This window comes from Equus asinus, chromosome 4, assembly GCF_041296235.1.
Source record: "Equus asinus isolate D_3611 breed Donkey chromosome 4, EquAss-T2T_v2, whole genome shotgun sequence".
NCBI classification, from domain to species: Eukaryota; Metazoa; Chordata; class Mammalia; order Perissodactyla; family Equidae; genus Equus; species Equus asinus.
The window spans coordinates 46,414,105-46,435,764 of record NC_091793.1 but is presented as its reverse complement, the minus strand read 5'-3'; the positions used below and the strand labels follow the sequence as shown (position 1 = coordinate 46,435,764).

The 21,660-nt window shown below is 34.1% G+C and overlaps 1 protein-coding gene across 2 annotated transcripts in view; it reads left to right on the top strand.

Moving 5' to 3' along the window:
- Positions 1–21,660, top strand: part of LRRIQ1 (leucine rich repeats and IQ motif containing 1) — a 225,161-nt gene that overhangs the window by 93,983 nt on the left and 109,518 nt on the right. For both annotated transcript variants that reach the window (XM_070507201.1, XM_070507200.1), the window contains 3 exons: positions 5,817–5,996; positions 8,700–9,149; positions 12,519–12,729. In XM_070507201.1, coding sequence (XP_070363302.1) covers positions 5,817–5,996; positions 8,700–9,149; positions 12,519–12,729 — 841 coding nt within the window. The remainder of the gene's footprint in view (positions 1–5,816; positions 5,997–8,699; positions 9,150–12,518; positions 12,730–21,660) is intronic.

Below are 21,660 nucleotides of genomic sequence, written 5' to 3'. Positions count from 1 at the left end.
GCTGTTTTTAGATAGATATCTTTATTTTCCCAAGTAACTGTATAGACCAAGTCTATGATGACAAATAAAATAGTCATTTCATATTCAGAGCAAGCTCTTTAGGGGCAATAATTTTTCTATTAGGTGATGGGCAAGTAGAACATGAATTCTCTTGCTGATCCAGCATCAGTTTCCATTCGAACAGCTGCCACGTTGCCAGGTGCAACAACTAGAAACAAACCTACGTTCTGAATAATCTTTGAGTTTATTTGTTTTTCATTATTTTGTTTGTTTGGAGTATAAACACTCATTTTGTTGAATAAAATAGGCTTGTGGTAAAATATATTAAACTAATATAAATATATAACGATAAATATTCACCTTTTACTACACTTACTAAGTAATATACTTCATTTTAAAGAAAACATTTAATTACAAATAATACTGAGAGAAAATAGGTGGTATTTATATTATAAATATGTACAATTATTTAGCTATTATAATTTCTAAAAGTTTTAATGAACTTTTCTGAACTAGAGTAATAGAACCTTGAAAATGTTACCTATCAAATTTCACTTAGGTCAGTTAGCTTAATACAACTTTCATAATTTTAAGAAGAGACTCATTTATCTAAAGGATTTAAAATCTAGTAATCCATAAAATATGGATTTGTTAATAAAGGATAAACTCAAACTTTAAGCAGTGTGTTCCAGTGAACTTTACATAACCCCTTGATACCAACAAAGGGATTAGTTATAGATTTTCCCAATGGCTTCTTACTTTCATGTCTAGCCAGTGATAACATGAACAAAACTGATGTACTAAGAAATCTCTTTTTAAAACTTAATCCACAAACTCAGTTTGGAATCTCCTTTGGGAAAGTGTTTCATTCATTAATGATTAATAGAGCTTCTTAAGTGACAGAATATTCACAAGGAAGTTTTTACTAAATGAAATATTGATTTAGTCCTTGACTAGGAGGAGCCCAGCTGGAAAAACTAATATTGAGATCTCACGGTATTCTTATACTTCATTTCCAACATGAATCAACTTGTTACAGCACTTTCTAACACATTCATCATAGACTTTTATAAGGCTACACTTGAACTTAAGGCCAATCCATGCTTTACTGACTTACACAGATCTGAGAACTGTTGCTTAAAAAAAAAAAAATTAAAGACAAGATCTTTAAAATAAAACGCTAACTCCAATCTGGATATTTATTGTATAAATCACAAATTTCAAGATATTGTCATACTGTTGAAGATCCAAGCAAACTAAATTTTTACATCCAAAAGAGGTTAAAAATATTCTGACTAAAATAAACTTTTGGGAATTTTTTTTATATAAAGGTGATGAATCTGACATCAAAATATTCCAAAGTAAAAATTCAAGCCCTGTTGAGCCAAATTCTCTAGAATTATTGTCTGTAGCTAAAATATTGAACTTAATGGAATCTATATCAATAGCCATGTCCAAAATATACTATTTGATGATAAAATTATCATTTTCCCCCTTGCTGATCTATTGTCAGTTAGGATCTGAACAACTTCCACATAATGCCAGTTGTAATACCTGGAAACAAACCTAATGTCCCCTGTCATCTATGAATTTATTTATTTTTACTTATTTTGGTTGTCTGGAGAATAAACACCTATTAAGTAAAATATTTGTGGTAAAATATTGATCTGTCCATTAATCTAATAAAGCAAATTCTTATATTCTTGACTCTAGGATTATATTAGATTATTTGGTGAAAATAGATGTTCATCTTGTCGTCAATTATTTCTGAATAGAAAGCTGGTTTCTCTATATATTTGATATGTACTTTCTAATTTTAGTGTTACAGGAATACTTTTCTAAGAAAATTTTATACCATTTATGTAAAACCAATGGCAACGTTAACCCATGAATAGATCGCTGGAATATAACTGCCCAGGCCCACAATATCTCTTATTTTGGCAAATTCTTCTGCAATCGTTGATATATAGGGCATGCTATAAATTTCCAAGTGACATATATTTTTCTGAAAATTTAAGACAATTTGCAAATGATAAGAATTTTAGAGTTTTTAAAGGTTTTTAAACCTGAGCATCTCTGATTTTAGTATAATGTGTCGTAGCCTATTTTTCTTCCCAATGCAGTTGTTCTTATCCTTTAAGATCACAAGAAAGGCTCTATTTTAAAAACACGGATTTCTCTGAACCCACCAGTAGAGATCTTTGGTGTAGCTGAAGACTGTATTTTAAAAGCATCTCAGGTACCACTGATGGAATCATTCAAGGACAATCTTTTCAGAACCATCACCCTGCGAGGGTGATCCTTGAATTCCCATTGCAATAGATTTAGAGAGTAACTAAGATAAAGGATGCATATGTTCCCTGTGGTTCTCATGTTAGCAGCATGAGTATTGCCTTCCTTTTGTTGACACCTCCTCATTTAACCAAAATGAGACTGAAAGATGGCAGCTCAAGAGTATGTCATAGGTGCTATTGCACCTGCAATACTGCTGTGGGTCTGGGATCCAGGTGAAATGTTTTGTACATCCAATGGCTTACCGTTTTTGTTTAACCAGAAATGATTATACTCTAGAAGAAAAGAAAAATAAGTTTTACCTAACTTCTAAGGAATCTGACTTATAATAAGAAAGTCTGCTTTATTCATTTTCCTTATAAGATGTACTTATTTCAGTCTACAGTCTGTCAGTGGTACACCTCATTTCTTCTGCTGGTCAGGTCCACTCTAGACACCAAGGTATTAGATAGAAATTTGCTTGCTACCCAGAGAATTAGAACTGTTGGTTATTCTCAAGGGCAATTTTCATCAAGTTATTGAAGGCTTGTAGTTACTCATCTATAATTTAGGAAATTTAATCCAAAGAAACAGGATCAGTAATAGAATTAGAGCATCTGCTTTTTTAACTTGGATGAACACCAATACAGTCTTAACTTTCAACATCCTTTATTATCATATCTCAAAAGCATCATTCTTTCATACCTGACAGTATATAATTATTACTGAATAAGTTATTTTGACATTACAAAGAATACAGTGTAGCTTTCTTAGTAATGTAATAAACAATTTGGTAGGGTGGAATACAGATAGTTAATCTCTTCATTGTATTTTGATTATTACCAGCCTCAATTTCAGAGAGTAACCTTTCCTTGCTTTGATGACTGCCTCAGCCAAAGATTTCATGTTATATTTAATGTCATACCTCTGTGGTGAATACCTCTGATTGCCTCATCACCTGTGATGAATAGTTATTATCTTAATATAACATCCTGCTTTTGAACCATAACGTAAAATGAATCCAACCAGAAACATGATATATACCATTTATTTAACCCTTTGTAGTAAATGTAGTAGGTAGTTTATGAGTTGGCAAACATTGCTAGCTTCAAGACTATGAAAAAGGTTCAAGATATATGGACGCAAATCTTCTTAATTACCTTAAACTTTTTATTAACAAAGCATAATACTTTTTACCTGCTTCTTAGCATTAGAGTTCACTCCTGGTGTTCTACATTCTATAGGTTTTGAGGAATGTGTAATGATATGTATCCACATGTAGTATTATACAGAATAGTTTCACTGCCCTAAAGATCCTCTATGCTTCGCCTATTCATCCCTCTCTCTGCCTGAACCCTTGGCGACCGTTGATCTTTGTGTCTCTATAGTTTCACTTTTCTCCAGAATGTAACATCATTGGAATCATATAGTACATAGTCTTTTCAGACTGGTTTCTTTCACTTAGTAACACTACATTTAAGGTTCCTTCATGTCTGTTCATGGCTTAAGAGCTCATTTCTTTTTAATGTTAAGTAATATTCCATTGTTCAGATGTATCGCAGTTTGTTTATTCATTTACCAAAGGGCATCTTGGAGGCTTTCAACTTTTGGCAAATACAAATAAAGTTGCTATAAACATCTGTGTGCAGTCTTTTGTGCAGACATAGTTTTAATTTGTTTGGGTAAATACCAAGGAGTCTGATTGCTGGATCAAGTGGTAAAATATGTTTAGTTTTGTAAGAAACCACCAAGCTGTCTTCCAAAGTGGCTGTATCATTTTGTATTTCCACCAGCACTTAATGAGAATTATTGTTTCTCCACATGTCCACCAGTGTTTGGTGTTATCAGTGCTTTGAATTTGGGCCGTTCTAATAGGTAGGTGGTGGAATCTCATTGTTGTTTTAATTTGCAATTCCCTAATGACATATGATATTGAATGTATTTCATATGCTTATTTGCCATCTTTCTATCTTCTTTGGGGAGATGTCTTTTAAGGTCTTTGGCTCATTTTTTAATCAGGATATTCATTTTCTTATTGTTTAGTTTTTAAGAGTTCTTTGTATAATTTGGATAACAGTCTTTTATCAGATGTGTCTTTGGCAAATATTTTCTTTCAGTGTATGCCTTATCATCTCATTCTCTTGACAGTGTCTTTCTCAGAGCAGAAATTTTTTTATTTTAATGAAGTCCAGCTTATCAATTATTTCTTTCACGGATTGTCTTTGGTGTTGTATCTAAAAAGCCATCACTATAATCAAGGTCTAGATTTTCTCCTATGTTATCTTCTAGGAGTTTTAGAGACTTGCATTTTACTTTTAGATCTGTGATCCATTTTGAGTTAATTTTTGTGGATGGTATAAGGTCTGTGTCCAGATTCATCTTTTTGCATTTGGATGGTCCAGTTATTCCACCTTTTATCTTTTCTCCGTTGTATTTCATTTGCTCCTTTGTCAAAGATCAGTTTACGGTATTTGTGTAGGTCTATTTCTTTTGCCAATACCATGCTGTCTTGATTACGGTAGCTTCATAGTTAATCTTGAAGTCAGGTGGTATTAGTCCTCCATCTTTGTTCTTCTCCTTCAATATTGAGTTGGTTTTTCTGGGTCTTTTACCTCTTCATATAAACTTTAGAGTCAGTTTGTTAATATCCACAAAATATCTTGCTGATATATATCAAGTTGGGAAGAACTGATTTCTTGACAATATTGAATCTTCTTACCCATGAAAATGTCTTCATGGAACATCCTTCCATTTGTTCAGTCTTTTTTGATATCTTTGGTCAGAGTTTTGTAGTTTTCCTCATAGCAACTGTTAATTTTTAACTAAAGAGTTTTACTCATTCAGGAAGTCCATTTTGATTCTGTGACCATCAGTATAGCCTTTTGAAAGAGAACTGCTCTCTCGTTATGAAAGGCTTGGGAATTACTTCTAAATTGCCAGGGTTTGTGGACAGCTCTTGCTGTCTGACCCAGTTTTTCACAGCATTTGTCTTTTAAATTGATATAGACTTTGGCTCACATCTTGACGATTCTCAATAATTATAATTATTAGCAAAATTCAAGGAAAAATATCATAATTTTAGATTTTTCCACATCATGAAAAACAGGGTAATCTCACCCCTCTTGTTTTAGTCTTACTCTCGCTATATTTTACTAAGAGAAACAGTCAGAATTCATGTCTATTTCTGAAATAAACAGCAACTTTTAGTAAGATTATTTCAATTGTCTTCTTTTTAAAAGAGTATATCTGATATTATTCTTCTCATAATGCAGCCTTTTATTTATCCCAGACCAAGTTGCAACTGCTTGAATTTTCCATTTGCGTTTCAGAAGAAAATCATTAAATTTATGTCCAGAACTCTAAAACTTATTTTGTACATGACGTGATACCATACATTTCTTTAACAAATGTAATAGTGTCATTTTCTCTACAAAATCAAAAGCAGTTTCTGAGATATACTCTGTCCTTAAGTAATAGACATATGGTTATTTTATATATAAACTCTCCTTTTCCATATTATTAATTTTTTTTCTTGTTTTCAATAGGCATTCTCTACTTAAAATGTTACCTGCTCTAAGAATCCTCAATGGTGAAATGCTAAACTCTTATTTGGAAAGCCCCACTGAAGAACACTGTCAACTAGAATTTGGACATTTCCTGGTACTTTGTCAGTCCCAGATTAGAGAACTCAATTTATTAACTGAAAACTATATTACTGGAAAAGGGTAAGACTGTTATCGTCCCCTTATCATAATGAAAATATGTAATGCAATTTATATATGTTTAAAAAATATTCTGATTACTACAATCATACTTTTTTAGATTAGAACAATGTGTTTTAGGGATATTCTCCCTTTAGAAAAACTTCTGGGCATCATCTTTTAATTGTTTGAAATATATTAATATGTATTTTCAACATAAGTAGAAAGTTAAAATATTGCATAAAATAAATGAAAGCATGAAGATGGCTTCAAGACAAGATGCAAACATTCATTCATTCAGTCAGTCATTCAATTATTCAGTCATAAATTTATTCAACAATTATTGTGGGAAAAACACACAATAAACTAAGTATTACACTTTACCCTCAAAGAATTCACAGATTAGCATAAGAGAAAATTATATAAATAAACAGATACAAATAGAGCATGGCAAGTTATATAGTACATATAATATTTATTATATATAAAGTATCATATTACACATGTTATATTTATATATTAAATTATTATGAGGGCCCAGTAGAGAAAAGCAGTCAACACATGCACACATTCAAAGGACAAAAGCTGAGAGTAGAGTCCTAAAAAATTATCAAAGAAAGGGGCCAGCTTGGTTGTGTAGTGGTTAAGTTCATGTGCTCCAGTTTGGCAGCCCAGGGTTTGCAGGTTCAGATGTTGGGCACAGACCTATGCACCTCTCATCATGCCATGCTGTGGTGGGTGTCCCACACAAAATAAGAGAAGATTGGCACAGATGTTAACTCAGCAGCAATCTTCCCCAAGAAAAAAGAGGAAGATTGGCAACAGATGTTAGCTCAGGCCTTATGTTCCTCACCAAAAATAAATAAATAAATTACCAAAGAAGGAGAACTTCCCATTCCCCACCTCCAATTCTGAATGCATTACTATGAATGAATTACAATTGATGTTTCTGTAACTATATTTTCTAATTTGTATTGCTTCTGAAAATACAGATGAAAAAGGAAAATTATTTCATATTTCACTTATGATGACTTTGCATTATAACTGGAACAGTAATATGTGCTTCCAAATGTCTACACTTAATTACTGAATTACAAACTTAAATTATTGCTATTTGTGCTTTCATACATGGTCATCCTTTGTAAGAGTTAGTTTTTCTATTTAAATGTTTTTGAATATAGTTTATTCAGGTTATAAATAAATCTCATAGCTTTAAAAATAATTCCAATTAGGAGCCGGCCCCGTGGCTGAGTAGTTGAATTTGCATGCTCTGCTTGGGCAGCTAAGGATTTCTCTGGTTCAGATCCTGGGCGCAGACATAGCACTGCTCATCAAGCCATGGTGAGGCGGTGTCCTACATAGCAGAACCAGAAGGACCTACAACTAGAATATACAACTATGTACTAGGGGGCTTTGGGGAGAAGAAGAAAAGAAAATTCAAATTGTTATAGATAGTGTTTACTTTCAACAATACTAAGGTTGTTTACATTTACCTCTTTGCAAATCTAAACTGCTATCTCCTTGTATATGTATGCTAATGAACAATTTTTTTATGTAAAGGTGACCCTTGACAACCCTCATGTTGAAATTTACATTTCTCAATTCCTTTGGACAATTTATCGTCATTGCAATTTAAGGTTTATTTTAGCATTGAAAATGGAAAATAGACTATATTTTATATGTTTAATCATAGATGCTACTGAATTCAACACATAACCATAAGCATTTGACATCCTAATATTGAACATCCTAATATCTTTTGCATTATTAGCCAACAAAATGAATGAAATACAAAATATCAAACATATATTGGATGGGCCTATCCTAATGTCTAATAATTACTTTTGTGAACATAAGAACTGTCTAATTCTACATTTTAGGAAATAATTTTAACTTTCATTTCATTTGGCATGATTAAATGTTTTTGTATTTATTTATATTCTGCATTGTTTCAGAAAAAATTGAAGGTAACTTGTGTCTGTATATTAAATACAGTCAGAAAATATAAATTTGAAGTAAAATTTAAAAACTAATAAAATGGAAATAAAGGAAGATAAATAAAATGTAGCCGTGAATAAGGCTCATACAGGTGCAAAGCCCTTTACATTTACAATTGAGAGCCTCAAATCTGACAAACCCGAAAGTTTAAGTAGACAAGTCCTAACCTCAATAAGATAGAAATCCAGCAATTTTTCGAGAGAATCACAGGCATTTATATCTTAAAATATTTGAATTCTCTTTGCAATTGATTCTTTTTTCAGAGAAAAATGGGAATAAAAACTTTCCCATAATATAAGTTCTTTGTTTAAAAGTCCAATATAAATATTTTGCATGGCAAGAGTCAATGTAGAAAGTACTTTCAACTTTGTTTCATAAATAACTTCTCCAAATTTAGGCAGCCATGATTTCTTGTGTTTATGGTAGTAAAAACATGGATTTTTCTCATTCATTTGTACCAAAAATGCCTTGAATAAAAATGGTCCTAAAACTTCCAGACATTTTGTCTGGATTAACAGATTAAAATTAACTCAACAAATATTTTAAAATTTTGTTAGAAATGAGATCAATTTTTATATAAACAACCAGAAATAACCTTCTAATGAATGCAATAGTAAAGTTTAATGTTTATGTCAGGGTACACAGGGAAATTTTCAAAACCTCTACAAGTTTTAATGTTTGCTGATATAATTCTTCCTATTAAATGTCCTTTATTATTTATTTGCTCAGAAATATACTCACCTTGGATGCAGCAGAAAATCTCTGCCATTATTTTAAGAAATTGATGACACTTAGTAATGAATATCGATATGCACATGAACATGGAGATGTAAGTATCACCAAGAAAGATGAATCAGAAGCCCAGCAAAATCATCTGGCACCTACCAACAGCGATGGCATCCTGCAAAGTAGAGTCCTCCACTCCTATGCAAATGAACAGAAACCAGACTCACCAGATATTTCTGAGAAACAAGTGGACTCTGGCCCTAGTCGCTTCCCATCAACCAACCTCTCCTTATGTGAAGATACCGAGAAAAGAAATCAGGAAAAAGTAGAAGGCCAGAAAAGAGAAGACAGCAAAGCAGGCAGTATCCCCACCAAAAGAATACCATCTATGGAAGGAGTGATGACGAGGTCTTTGCTGAGGAACAACAAAAATATTGAAAATCATGAAAAAATGTAAGATTTAGAGATCATTTTTCTTTTAAAGTTGTATATTTATTATTTTTTATTATGGATAATCTTAGTCATTGTTACCAAATTATAGCTTGCTAAAGAATTTAAATCACTATTATATTTCATATTAATTCCCTTGATTTTGTTTTTATGATGTGCACAAATTATTAATTACAGTGTAGATTAATTTGGTTGAATTTTGGTAGATTCTGATTTAATTATCTAGTATTGTATAATTTCAAATGAGTAAATATGAAATTTTTTTCTGCCTTCTAATCTCTAACCAATTAAAATGAATTTTTAAGAAGAAATAAAATGCTACATTATTCTGAAAATACTAAAAAGGATACTTTATGAATAATCAGGTATTTTATTTTTTAAAATATACCTTTTCAATTGCTATTTCTTTGCTTATTGACCTAGTAAACACTTAATAAGCAAGTATTTCATTACAGGTACTACAATTTTCTTTGGCATAAGAACTCTGTAAGGTAGGACAATGTTCTTTGAGATTAGTTACATAAAACCTCTTCCAACTATTAAACTCTAAAAGAGCTGATGGTTGGCTCTAATTGTTTGTTGAACAAGCAAAGATTGGTTTCTATTTTGGCCTGTCAACTTTTTCTGTTCTTTTTACTTTTGGCCTCAGTGTCAAGCCAACAAAATTAAAAATGATCAGATTCAACTTCTCTTGTAATAACTGGTACTGAACAGGGCAGAACACAAAATGTCACAGTTGTTAATCTTGCCTTTTCCAGTCTTTGTTCCTTCAGGAGTTGTCAGAGTGAATCGTGATATCTTTTCTGGGAGCTATATTAAATAGTTAGATGTGCTGAAGCTAACATGTGTTTCCTGATGCAAAGTTTTAAAAAAGTTTATTGAAAGTGGCTTTAACATTTCCTGACTTATATTTTACCAATTTATTTAGTAGATTGCTTTTGCTCTGTAGAGGAGAAAAAATACCTTTTTCTTCTACCTTTCTAAGTTCTTTACTAGGTCCCCTGTTAGATTAATTAGGGATTAATACATAGATTAATAAGAGAAAAGCATTCAAATTTAATATAGGTTTTACATGACATGGGAGCCTTCAGAAAGAAATGAAGACCTGAAGAAATAGTGAGCATTTTTATATTAGGTTTGATGAAGAGTGGAAAGTTGTGGAAAAATATGGTAGGACAAAGGATATGAGCTAAGAGCGGTAAATTGGGGGAAACTTAGAAAGTCCTGTTCATTCAGATTCCTCTTGTCCTTCATCTTCAGGTAAGAATGCTTCCTTCCTTTGGGTATAGGGAGAGTACCTCTCACATGACTGTCTTGTGACCTGCTTCCAGGGAAGGTCAGAAAGTCCTTCCTGCACGTGTCTTTTCTGAAATGCCTTCAGCTCACAACACTATATGCCAGGGTACCATATTTTGGGGTAGCTTTATCTCCAAACCCTAGATGTTACCTATTGAAATTTCGTATAAAAACATTTAGAACTTCTGTATCCATAATAAATAAAATAGCCAAATGATGATAATAAGGAAGGATGAAGAACTGAAAATATAAGACAAACCAAAGACCTAAAGAGTAAAGAGAAAATATATAGCCACTTGCTAAACCTTGCCATTCAGTGATTCAGGAAGATTCACTGTCAGTTGTGTAGGTGCTTCCTAAACCTGATTTGTGTATGTTCTTATGCTAAGGGCATTTTTGTCATTATGATTTTTACTAAAAAAAAGATGATGATGATGATGATGATGATAATGATAGTAATAATATAAGCTGTTTTTCTCAACAGAGAGAGCATCCTATATTCAGGAAGCCTAAAGTCAGCTTTTTAACCTGCTTTCAATGTAGTGAAGAGCAGGCCTTGTGTTAGTGTCACTGAGGAGAATATCCCTCATCTACATTTTTGTTTTCCCTTTGGAAATTTTGTTGATATTGGGCTGAGGAAGTCAAGCACTCAATGACTGGTCAGCTTTAGAAGAAATTCACAACTACAGTCAGTGAAACTTGTATGTATCTGTAGAGAAACATGACATACTGTCTCAGGTTAAATGTTTTTTCTTATGGGCCTTTCATTCCTTACCACTATACATTGCTAACAGATTTTCAGATTCTTTTCTTTATCAGAATACCTATTATAGTGCTTTCAAATTTCCTAACATATTTTTGTTCAAAAGATAAAGGAATGAATTGATGATTGAATAGCCAAACGTGAATTAATTTCATAGCAAAATTTACAAAGTTTTGTTTACCCTAGGAGGAGGAAATGATTTGTTGAAACATGATTATGTTTTCCAAGTATTGGGTGTATAAGTAGTTTATCTTAGGCCAGAAGTTTTATCCATTAACTTCAATTTTCTATTCATAACAAAATCAATCGAAGGCTTCTAGAGGATTTAGGTAAAATGATGATGATGATGATGATGACACCAGTAGTAATAACAAAAATAAAGCAAAATAACAGTAGAAAATGGTTACATCATTCCTTTCTAATATGGGGAAGGAGAAAATTTCACTGGGTTTGGCAATTATAAAATTACTGAAAACTGTTTCAAGGAAGCACTAGGGCAGGGGGATTTGCGAGAATCATTTCTCGTTCATATGCATTTTAAACTAAACTCAGGAATTTGGAAAAAGGCTAAGATAGAATAATTATCATTTTGACTCTACTCTGTACCTTGATAATATCCCTGCAATAATCTGTGGGGCGAAGGAAAACATATCCAATTAGGAAGAGTTAAATGGTTAAGGACACTGAGAACCCACTTACAATCATTATACATTGTTATCTAAATTTTGCTAATGTTGCTGGTCAGCCTTAGGGGATTTGGGAAAAACACAGCATTGATTGATTCAGAGGTTGAAATTGGCAAATAAATGTAGGCTGAGGAAGTGTTAGAATTTACCACTGGGCTTGTAAGAGTATGATTTAAGTATTTGTCCATGGGCAGGGAGGAAAGTGAAGATCGCCAAGAACTGAGAGGTCCTTTCTCTTACAGTGAAGGGAGGCCCTCCTTCCTCTCCAAAGCTAAACTCTCCATTGTGAACAGGATCCCATCTTCTCTTGCCAGCTCAACATTGGCTCCTACGTTTGTTCCTCTGTTCTGCATCATCACTTCCCCCCCCCACCCCATTAGTTCAGCATCCTCAGTATTATACAAAATCTCAGGAATAGCTCTCTCCTTGAAAGAAACAAACAAAAATCCCTTGTTTTCACATCCCTCACTAAGTTACTGACCCATTTCTCTCCTTCAGATTTGAAGGTTTCCGTACCGTTTTTACTTCTACGACTATATTTAAACAAAATAAGTGGTCTTTTTAAATAATACTTTATATAGTCCATGTGCATTTATGGGCAATAAAAATGTTTTCTTTTCTTAAAAGTATGGCGGCTATGGTAATCCAGGCATACTGGCGTGGTTACGTTGTGCGCAAACAGATTCATTTGTCTGCAAGGCTAAATACTGCTGCACCAGGACCCCTGACAATCCAGGCAAATTCCTGCATCGAGAATCAACCTATTTCAAGAAAAGTAAAAAGAGAAAATACTGTAAATATCCAAGAACAGAGAGAGAAGGCTGCTATTCTTATTCAGGTTAGTTTTCATCTTTTGGTGAAATAGACATGAGAGATGTGTTAGTTGTATTTCACTGGGTTATTCTGTATAGCACACAACCCCCGAATATCAGTGATTTACAAATATATGGGTTTATGTCTTTCTCATGTGACATGTAGGCTATAGGTTGGCTGAAGGTTGCCTGCAGGTTGGCTGTGCCTCTGCTTAGTGTCTAGGCTGAAGGAATAGCCTGCAATTTGGAAATACTGTTCTCATGACTGAGGCCTAAGCTGAACCACATAATCATATTTAAAACTTCTGCTCAGATGTGTCATTTGTCACAGCTGCTAACATTTGATTAGCCAAAGCAGGTCTCATTTGGCCTAATCTAAAACTATTTCTAGAAGCATATTTAAAAATCTGCTAAAATAATTATTGAAGTCCTTCAAATACCCATATAACTTAAAAATTCCAAAAGCAAGTAGTGATAGATTTGATTTACCCTCACCAAGACCAGAGTTTGAAATAAAGTTTAACCTGATCACATTCATCCCTTTATTTATTCACTCATCAAATATTTTTATAAATATTTTTTTGAACAGCAAATGTTCTTTAGAATATTTTTTAGTGCTACTTGTCAAGCACTGTTCTAGGCTCAAGAAATGTAAACAAACAAAACATAAGCAATCCCTGCTCTCATGGAGTTTACATCCGGTGGAAGAGGCAAACATAGACTAAATAAATACATAAAATGAGGTCTGTGGAAATTCACAGAACTGTGCCTGAATTGAATGATGGTAACTAAACAGAAATTGTGTTTCCGTTTCTTTATTCATTCAGCAAATATTTCTTGGCATGAAAATCTCACTAGCTTACATTCTGTTAGGATGTGCAGTTAATAAATAAGTTAAATAAGTATGTTAGATAATAATAAGTACTAAGGGGAAAAAATAAAGCAGGAAAAGTGGGATAGGTGTACCAAAGGAAGGTTTATTGTTTTAGACAGGATGCATATGGAAAACCAGAAAAGGAAACATTGCAGTGAGAGATTAAGCCATTGGAAATCTAGAGGAAGAATATTCCAGGCAGAGGAATATCAGATTCAAAGGCACTGATTTAGGAGCATACCCACTGTGTTTACAGAGTGACAACAAGCCAGTGTGACTGGAGAGTGATAAAGGGGAGAAGAGTAGGACTTATGACTGATAAGTCATTGTAAAGACTTTGGCTTTTACTCTGAATGATGTGGAGAGATATTACAGAAATCTGAGCGGTGGACTCACATGATCAAGCTTATTTTATGTTGGGATTATACCACAGGAAGGTAGGAGTAGAAACAGCAAAATCAGCTGGGAGGCTATTGGAGTAATCCAGACGAGAGATAATGGTAGCATGGACTGGAGTGATGCAGTGAGAACTGGTAAGAAAATCACATCCCAGAGTATATGTTGATTTATCTTGAGGGTATGCATATATACTTTGAAGAGAGAGCTGGTAGTGTTAGTCCATGAGGATGTGGTATATGAGAGAGTGAGAAGAGTCAGGGATGCCTCCAAAGTATTAGCATAAGCAACTGGAAGAATAGCTTTAAAATTAAGTTGCTAGCTTTTGCTATTAAAGCCATAGTTTTCAAGAGAATTATCTTTGCTATGGTTCTAATGAATATAGTTAGTATTTCTGTTGACTTAATTTGTCTGGACTGTACTCCTAAGGGCAATGCATCGACAAAGCTGTTACTGATGCCTGAATAGTGGTGGGAGTTGGGGGAGGGCAATGGGTTCAAGGAAACTCCAAGGAAAAGAAAGAAACCTCAGTTACCATCTCAAAATAGTATTCTGCTACATGAGGAATGAATATGTTATAAAGTCTAAATTCCCTTCTGTCATCAGTGGATGAGTGATACATTTTTCAGCATTGATGGCAAATGGATATTAAACTTTTGCTTCATTCCATTCAATAAAGAGAACTTCATTACCTATGAAACAGTCTACTTCAGTGACTGATATCTCTGCTGAATGTCTTTTTGTTGAGCTTCTTTGTATCTGTTAACAAAAGTAAGCATAATCCAGCCTTTCTTTGCAATTTAGAGCAAGTCTGTTTTGTTGTACGTCATGGTAACTTAAAATCATTGAAGTCAACTCAACTTCATTTTCTCTTCTTCTGAATACAATCATCTAGTTTCTTAAACTGTTTAAAGTATGAATTCTAGACTGCCTAATCATCCTGGAGAGCAGAGCATGATATAGTAGAAAGAACCTGGGCTTTAGAAAGAACAAAATGAAGATTTCATGAAGGATGTGGTAGAGACTTCTCTCTGCTCACCAAACCCACATCCTCCTTTTCCTAGCATACAACCAGACTGGATATCCCAGCTTCCCTTGTGCTTCTGTGTGACCTTTTTTCTGAGTTTTAGTCAATAGAATGTGAGTGAAAGATATAGGCACCACTTCCATGTTTGGCCCATAAAACCTTCCACAGACTTTCCTTCATATTCTTCTCCCTTTCTGGTTGGCTGAAATGAAGATAGCTTCTGAGGTATCCTTGGAAGCTGTTGGGATTGCAGAGTCTGCAAAGCCTGGATACGTGAATCACCTTATGTTAAAGTGCTGCGCCATTGTCCTGTTTACTCTCTCAATATTCATTATGTGATCAAGAAATAAACTGTTTTTGAGTTATATGTTTTTAATATTTTTGTTATACTACTTAGCTTACTCTAACTAATACAAAGGATGTAATGTACACCTGAGAAATAGATAAGGCTCAATGCAAATATGTAAGAGAATGGAATTCCAGCTATAAAGGATAGTGGAAGTAAAAGAATGCAGGATTTCATATTATTGGAATAATAATAAGTTATAGTGCAACTAGAGTATCATAAGAGCTAGAATATTAAGAGGAACATGGTCAGAGATGTGTGAAGGATTTTAACAAGGAGTAAGTGTATACATAGTATGTTCCGGGGGTGGGAGTTGATGGTAGTTGGAGAAGAACAAGATATCAGATATGTCTAATACACATAGAATTGTCTAGCCAAGAAATTGATTTGAATATGTGAGAAAGAAAGATGAATTAATCATTGATGGATGACTGGCAGAAAAATTGAAACCTTGACAGAAATAAGTTATAAGGAGAATCTGAACATTACTTATTACACATTTATATTACTGTTATTTCTCATAAACTGAATAGAGATGGCTGGGACTTGAATTCCTGACCCTAGACAGATTTGTGAGGGAGGTATCTGTATGTGTCACACCAGAAAAATACATACTATCTGACAGTCTAGAGCTTTGTAGAAATCCTATTCCTGATGAGTTGGTCTGGATCCATTGTGAACCACCATGAATCAATCCTTTTGCTCTTGTCATTGAAGGCCTGGATTAAAGATTTCCCTTTATGCTCTCTTTTCCCTAGGTCTGCACCTAATCTTAATACCTTATCATTATTAGGTATAAGAAAAAGGATAGGGAGGGGTAAGTGAAGAAGAGAAGATGACCTAACAAAAAAAAAGAATCAAGGGAAAGATAGCATGTCTCCCTAATGCTTGGAAGCTTTCCAGGACAGGGTCAGGGAAGAAGGGATGTGAAGGGTACCTCCCTAGGAGTAAGAAGTCACAGACCCATTTGCCATGTTAGAGAGAAAGCATTTTGAAAGATAGCAAGGAACCAGAGAGCATAAATGCCAGATAAAGGAATCCCAAATAAGAGGAATTTTTAAAAAATCTCAAAATGAAAGGTGCTATAAATTGAATGTATTTATGTCCTCCACAAAATTCATATATTGGAACTTAATTCCCGAGTGAAAGTATTTGGATGTGGGGCATTTGGGAGGAGAATATGTCATGAAGGTGGAGCCCCCGTGAATGGAATTAGTGCCCTTATAAAAGAGATCCCAGAGAGCTCTCTAGTCCCTTCTGCCATGTGAGGACACAGTGAGAAGATGGCCATCTATGAACCAGGAAGCTTGCTCTTACCAGACACCAAATCTGTCAGTGCCTTGATCTTAGACTCCATAGCCTCCTCTAGAACTGAGAGACATAAATCGTTGTTGTTTAAGCCATCAAGTCCATGGTATATTTGTTATTGCAGCCAAAACGGACTAAGACAAAAGGGGGAAGAGAAAAATAGTATGTTTCCCTCTAAAGTAGCTTGTATATGCCAGTCACCGACAGCACAGGAAATGCCCAGGTCTGCAATAACAACACAACTACATGAGACTAATAAAGAACATAAAGAGCTGATGGTATTCTCCATAATGGATAAGTTAAAAAGAGGAAGGCCACTTTCTCAAGCAATGTTTTCAGTCATGTTACTCATCACACAAAGATGTCCTCTCTTTTGTTTCTGCCGTTTAATACTCTTCAAGTTCTTAACTCATATTGACATCCTTTCTCCTCAGATTAGGAGAAACTTGAACTCTCTTGAGAAGTTATAATCTATTCATATCATTACAAAATAGTGGAATATTGTTTTTATACTGAAATTCATTTTTATAGGCAAAAATGATTAAAATTTTGTCAATAGTAGTTTTTGAATTTTATGTGATGTTTAATATCACAATTTTCTTATTTGATAAACTAAGTAGAATTATGAAAAATAAGGAGGCAAGGAAGTTGGGGAAATAATATTTAATGAATGCTTAGTATGTGACAATTATGTGTACATCACTGCATATAAATTTTCTAATTTAATCTGTTTAACAATCCTATATGATTTTTATGTTTTTCATTTTGCAGATGATTTTAAACTTGATTTAAAGTGTTGATAACAATTAGAATTTGAATTAGAAATTTGTAGGTTAGATAAAAGATATGTTAGCGAAAAGTAGAACATCATAGTGTAGGCAATAAATAGATGAGAGACTATAGCTTAACCAGGCCTGCCAAACATACTACATACTTTTCTGAAAAAGAGACCTCAATATGTAAATGGAATCTGAAGTGTGCCACATGTGTAAACGCAAAAGACATTGTAATGCTTCTGAGGGAATGACAATGTCCTAACATATCCTCTACCTCTTTTGTGAGGTTGTCTTGGTGGAAGCTAAAAAAGAGCCTGTTGAGATAGATGGTGAGGTTTGATCGACACAAGTTGCTTCCATGTGGAAAGAGTGGGACTAGGGGTGGGAGGAGTAGAACACAGAGAATATTTGTGAAGGATGTATCTCAGAGTTGAGAAGAAAAATTGAATTTTATGTGAAAAATGTTGGATGGGTGGAGGAGTACAGTTATGGGGATCTTGCCCCTTCACTAATGCCATCCTCACCCAGAAATTAGAGTAGAGGACTGGTACCTATTCCTGGAGGTCTGGGTTTCTCACAGGTTTTAGGAAAAAGGAAGGGAACATTGAAAGGCTCAAGTGTTTAGCACAGGAATGGGAAGAGAAAGACTCCAGTATACTACCTCAGAGAAAGGAGGCTATGAGCATGATAGAGAACTGGATTTGCCACTTCTGAAAAGCCAGTCGCTCTGGGTATAGTAATGACACTGTGAGGCATTGTATTTCTGTCTGTATCAGCCTCTTCCAACTCCTGCTAAGGACCACAGGCCCAAGAATGTTGACAGCAGTAGCAGCTATAGCATAGCTTTTGTCTTATCTGAATAGAGCAAGGCCAGCTGGTCATAGAGTCAGAGTGTAAGAATGCATGGAAGACAGCAGTTGTGGGACCCTAGAGAAATCTCCCTGTCCTGATTTTAAGCCAGAGAACAGATATAAGGAACAACATTCAGACTATTAATTTTGCATGCTGATAGTATCCTTAGGTTAGTGGCCCATGGATCCATTATGTATATATATTCAAATGTTAACTACACAATGAGGGGTTCCCCTGCTGCCCTATTTAAAATAGCAATCCCTTCCCAATGCTCCCCATCTCCTGTCACTGATTGATTTTTGTCCGTAGCATTTATTTAGCATTGGATATATTTTCCTTATTTACTTGGTTTTTGGTTCTTACCCCCATTAGAATGGAAAGTTCATATATAGAGATTTTTGTCTATGTTTTATTCACTGCTCTATCATCAGTGAATGGCATATAATAGACTCTCAGTGAATTTCAAAATCTATTCTACTAATTAACTGTCCCTGATTTGTATTTGATGGGCTGCATGGCAGAATACTGTTTCTTTATGTTTCCATCGAAAATAGTGATCATATCCATGATTATTGGAAATTACAGATTATAACCAATAAAAGAAGCCTGACGGTTCACCTAATTTTAAAATCTTGATTTCTGATTTCACATAATTATATTGATTGTAAGAAAAAAGAAAACTGCACCATCTATAAGTCTCTTAACATTTTATTGAGGATCATTTCAACATATAGAAGAGCTTCAAGTACCCGTATACTAAACTTATACCAAACTTCAACATGAGTTGAACTACTGGCCAGTAGTGATCTTCTATAACCAACCCATGTCTCCTTCCTCATCGCTAGATCATATGAAACAAATTCCAGATAGCTTATCATTTCTTTTGTAAATATTTCAGTATGAATTTCTATAAGACGTTATTTTAAATATAACCGCAATGTAATACCAACCTAAAAACTGACAGTTATTTTTCAATATCACCAAGTATCAAATCAATGTTGAAATTTCTCTGTTTTATAAATGTGTGTTTACAGGTTTTTCTTAATCAAAATACAAACAAGGTCAGCACTTTGCCTTTGGTTTATATGTTACTTAAGTCTTTTAATATGTAGTAACTACCTCTCTTCTTTTTCTTGTAATTTATTTATTGAAGAAACCAGGTCTTTTCTCCTATAAATTTTCTACCTTCTGAATTTTCCAAAAGCATCCCCATGACATCATTTAACATGTTTCTCATCCCCGCATTTTCTGTGAACTGACAGTAAGATCTAACATTTGATATGATTTGGGTTTGGTTTTTTATCAAGAATACTTCAGAGGTGATGGTATGTATTACAGTGAGGAGGTACATAATGTCTGGTTGCCTTTTGGGAATATTAGTGGCCATTGATAGCATTGTCAAATCAATTTTTTTATTAATGGTTTGCAACATATTGATACTGTCTATATTATTTCCTCCTCATTTGTTAACTAAAATATGCCTATAAAGAGAAACTGTGTCTAATCAACTATTTAGTTACCCTGAGGTGTAGTTCGTACTGGAAAGCCAGGTTAAATGCTTGATGCTTTCCTTTTATTTACCAACTTTTAGATTAATGTGGTTTCCTAGTATCCTCCAGAGTTCACCATAACGTGTTCTATCATAATGTATACATAAATTTTTAAAATATATAATGTGTTTAATTCTATTACAGTTATTATTCTTATTTATGCCCAAATTGTCCATTATTTGGCCAACTGTAACCTCTTCAAGTTAGCTTTTTTGACACGATTCAGTAGTCTTTAAAGCTTGCCTTGCTTTCTAATGTGACTTGATATTCCAGGTTCATTTTGTGTACATTTTGCCCCAGGTCCAGATTCAGTCATTTCTCCAAAGATCCTGGGTTCCTTCAGTGGGAATAATATTTAGAGACCTCACTCTGGATTTTGGGATGCTTTAGGATTTAAGAGTGCTTGTTGCTACTGGTGGGGTCATTGTTTTTAGAATGTTTTTAATGTACTAAGGCTTGAAAATACATTTTTTTGTGTAAGGAAGATTGGCCCTGAGCTAACATCTGTTGCTAATTTTCCTCTTTTTGCTTGAGTAAGATTGTTGCCGATCTATCATCTGTGCCAATCTTCCTCTACTTTATGTGGGATGCCACCACATCGTGGCTTGATGAGCAGTGGTAGGACCACGCCTGAGGCCCAAACTCACAAACCCTAGGCCGCCGAAGTGGAGTGCACAAACTTAATCACCACACCACTGGCCTAGCCTCAAAAATATATATTTTTAAGAAAAAAATATACCATGGGTTCATACTGATATTTTAAAATTAAATTTAGAACTAAAGGATTTTTACTTATTTGATTTTATATTTGTATCTCTTTTATACAAAATCGTGGTTCCTGATGACATTAAAATAATTTGCTCTTTTTCTTCTCTCTCTCACTCCCCCTCCTGTGTGTGTGTGTGTGTGTGTGTGTGTGTGTACACAGGCACATACATAGTGGAACTAAACAATGACCACACAAATAAGAAAAAACAGGCTATTTATTCAGAGCATGCTATAGCAAGGGAGTCAGTCACCACTGCTTGCCTTTGGTATAGACTCAAAGGCAGAGAAGAGAGTGGAAAGTGTTTATAGTGAAAAAAAAGAGAAAAGGCTTCAGGTATGCTCTAATTGGACGTTATTGGCATGGGGAAGATCAGAGGCAGACAACTAGAAGAGGGCATCTTATGCGATTGGTTTAGGAAGCATATTTGGTTATCTCTGGTTGGTTCTGAGTTAGAAGTAGGGACGAAAAGTAGGAAAGCCAGCAGTCGTTGGCCAACTCTTAACTATTCTTGGCTAATTGCCAAGAGGTTGCAGCAGTCATGGTTTGACTTCCTAGGCTGGTTGCTGTAGAAGTTGTGGTGACTTATATTGTCATTTATGGTCTGGCCATTTTTTGTATATTCCACTTCTCAATATATATATCTTTCTGAGTAACAATACCAATTTTATTACCAAGAATATGATTTCTGAAAACATATTTAAGGTATCTTTTGGAGTTAAATTTGTCTTTTGAGTGCATTTCACTAGGGATATAGTGAAATAAATCTATTTTAAAGTCACTTTAAATAGCTTCTGTGTGGTTATGCCCACAGCATGAAACATATTTTTATATTTTTTCAGGAATTTCTTTTTATTTCATATTTATTTGTTTTACAATTATCTTAAGCATGTGCATGATTCCAAAGTCAAATCGAGCAAGGTATATTCAGAGAAGTCTAGCTTCTACTGCTGTAACTTCCACCATGTTTTCTGCCTCTATAGGTAACAATTTTTAAAATTAATTTTATGATTTGTACTATCACTTTTTAAATATTAGCACAACATATACATATATTTAATA